The sequence below is a fragment of the Ylistrum balloti genome, unplaced genomic scaffold (genome assembly GCF_031769215.1).
Source record: "Ylistrum balloti isolate Yb309-2 unplaced genomic scaffold, AGI_CSIRO_Ybal_v1 Utg370578, whole genome shotgun sequence".
In the NCBI taxonomy this organism is placed as follows: Eukaryota; Metazoa; Mollusca; class Bivalvia; order Pectinida; family Pectinidae; genus Ylistrum; species Ylistrum balloti.
The window spans coordinates 11372-14284 of NW_026782360.1; the positions used below are offsets into that span (position 1 = coordinate 11372).

General features: G+C 32.8%; 1 protein-coding gene across 1 annotated transcript; it reads right to left on the reverse strand.

The window, feature by feature from the left end:
• Window positions 1-614: 614 nt before the first annotated feature.
• Window positions 615-2704, reverse strand: LOC132556573 (uncharacterized). Its single transcript, XM_060220986.1, has 2 exons — window positions 2699-2704; window positions 615-1861 (listed from the first exon to the last, which is right to left on the reverse strand). Exon 2 carries the CDS (start codon window positions 1678-1680, stop codon window positions 1138-1140), a length of 543 nt encoding a protein of 180 aa, XP_060076969.1. The 5' UTR covers window positions 1681-1861; window positions 2699-2704; the 3' UTR covers window positions 615-1137.
• Between the last annotated feature and the right edge of the window lie 209 nt (window positions 2705-2913).

Here is a 2913-nt window from a genome sequence, read left to right on the forward strand (position 1 = left end):
TATTATATATTCTCTTCTGTCTGTTGTCAGATCTATATCAAGAAACGTGTCCCACATCGGGTTCATAAAAAATGAGTTAGCTTTGTATTACTTTTGTTTCTTATGTTAACAAGAGGAGAAAATCCCCATAGATACCATAGAATTTTTAGCATGTCGTTACCATAGAATTTTTAACATGTCGTTAATTGCTTTACATTCAATGTTTCTCTCATTCTCTTGTATTCTTGTCAGAAATGTATGAACCATCCATTGCTATCACATATTCTTATGGTCCTTTTGTCAGAGCAATTAAACCATTATTTATGTATATTCATAATATCTTTCAAAGGAGTAGATGCATTAAGGGTCAATTTTGGCCCCAGCATAGATTTTCTTAATTTTTATATCATGCAAACATGGACATATGACATTGATAAAAAAACAAGTTTTCAATAATTCTGACAATGCGTTGCCTAGCAACGGGCCTGGAAACCAACCTACTCTTTACCGTCTATTTGCACATTTTAGTGATATTTCACTGTTTTTTTTTATTATTTGGTGAAAATATTTAATCAATTTTTACATATCAATGGTATGATTTAAAAATCATATCATATTTGTGATCAACCATCATATATTACATGTTTAAGATTTCCTAGCAACACAATAACAACCAAACTCTCTCCATAGCAACGGATTGTAATAAATACAATAAAGGACACAGAAAATTGATGATAATACTCAAGGGCTGTTTAGATTATGGTACATCTTAAAAATGTAAATATGATGATACAATAGAGCATATAGGTGGTATTCCACAGTAACCATGTCTTACCATAGCAACTAAATATTTCACCATAGCAACAGTACATGCAATAATCAGTACATCAATTTGTCAATACTTCCGTACACGGTTATCTTTATATTCTTGGTTAATTTGAAAAGGATATGAAATCAAACATGTTACAGTTAATGATTCTTACAAAAGTTAAAAGTTATTTCAAATAAACATTATGCACTAACAAAATACATTGTCATTCGAGATTAAAGTCAATTCCTCAGTCGATCAAGTGACCATCGTGCATTTGTAATTACATTTTTGGAGATTCCGAAATTTATATGTAATTTACATGGCTACATCGGTAAAGCTGTGCTGTTTTATTCCTCCGTGTTACCTTCATCATCACTCTCATCAATACTGATTGGGTCTGGTGTATAACTGGCATCTTGTAAATATTGTGTCCAGTCCTTACTAAAGTCAAAGGACTTGTCTAAATGACGTGCAAATCCCATATACCATAAGATGGATGCAACATGGGAGCAAGTCCCAACCACCCTCGCCCCAGCACGGCATGTACAGTACCATCCTTGCACATTACAATCATCAAATGATACCCACAATTGGTAAAGTTTTGAGGAAAAATGTCGGCTCTGTATCTTGGCATTGATCAGATTAGCATCTACTTTACAGATAGATACTTCATATCCTCCCGTTTCGCTCATATGTTCCTGTGTGTAGGACCGTGCCAGTTTGAGCTGATACACTCCCAGTGTCAAATTCCGCAGGTCTTCTTCTGTCAGAACAGGAAATATGATATCAGTTGTGGTCTCCATCTTCTGCCACTTACTAGGTCGATTGAAAAGGCCTTCTCGTTCAATTCTCTCCCAAAGAGAATTCTGCTTCCGTGACAAATGCAACATTTTCGATCCTAGCAGTTGATCTTGCTCTGCATCCCCCGTGCTTATTGGTGTACCGAACTTGTTGAAGATTGCACACACAATCCTGACAATATCGCCTATGTATGGAATCTGTGAGTTTGGCAACACACGATCCAAATATTTCCAGGTTTTTAACCGTCCATTCACAGCCTCAACGACCCATCTGAAAAATAGTAAATAGATGCATTTTGAATGTGAATAAATGCAGTATTCAAATGCATATGATGGTAACTATATCAAATAAATTTTGTTTTCAATTTCGACATCTTCTAAATGGACAGGTTTATGCAGTTCAACTTATAAAATCGAAAGTATCTAATTCTCACTGGGAATTACCTTTAACCATTTTAATGATATATTAATACAAATAAGTTATAAATATGTTGTAAAAGCATCAGAAACTAAAGGGCGTCTGGGCATTTACTTATTGTATGTTGAATAAATATGAAACATTGTATCCATCACTTGTTGTTTATACAGTGTATCATGCAATAGTGATCTTCATAATGTTATTACAATGATTTATCAAACATGTAAATTGATGTGTTAACAGGGACTCGAGTCAGATATGAGCATTGCTTTGACTGGGTGTTAAATATTTGTATTACTTTACTAGAAGTCAATAATTGCTTTATTATACAGTATATACTGTATGAAATAATGAAATAATAGCTATTTTAGAAGCTGGTAGCTGGACTCATATGAAGTAATCGAAAATGTTTATCATTGTTTTTCATAAATAGCCAACAAGGAAAGACTGGACAAACAATTGGAGGGAGACGGACAGTGACAATTACATTAAACACATGTATAATAGAAAAAAAACCTGTTTTTATTACAATACATATATCAGTCACCTTTTTTAAAATAAAATATTGTAGTTGAAACGGAAATAAACATGATAATGAGAGAATTCTCCTCCAAGTATTTCAGATTTCTGTTACTTAACAATTTGAAGCATAGAAATAAGATTAATTCAGGAACTTCCTAAAACACTTACATGTAACTTCAAGAATCTCCAGGCATTTTCTCGCTACTCTCTGTCTCCTATTACATCACTAGTAAACCTTAAAGAATGAAAATAATGAAAATAAATAATCTATTAAATCTTAAGTTCGGTGAAAAATCTGATTTTTACAAAACTTTATTTTAAAGAGTAGCTAATGTATATTATGCCAGTGTCAATCTGTTTTAAAAAAAATATATATCAAGCCA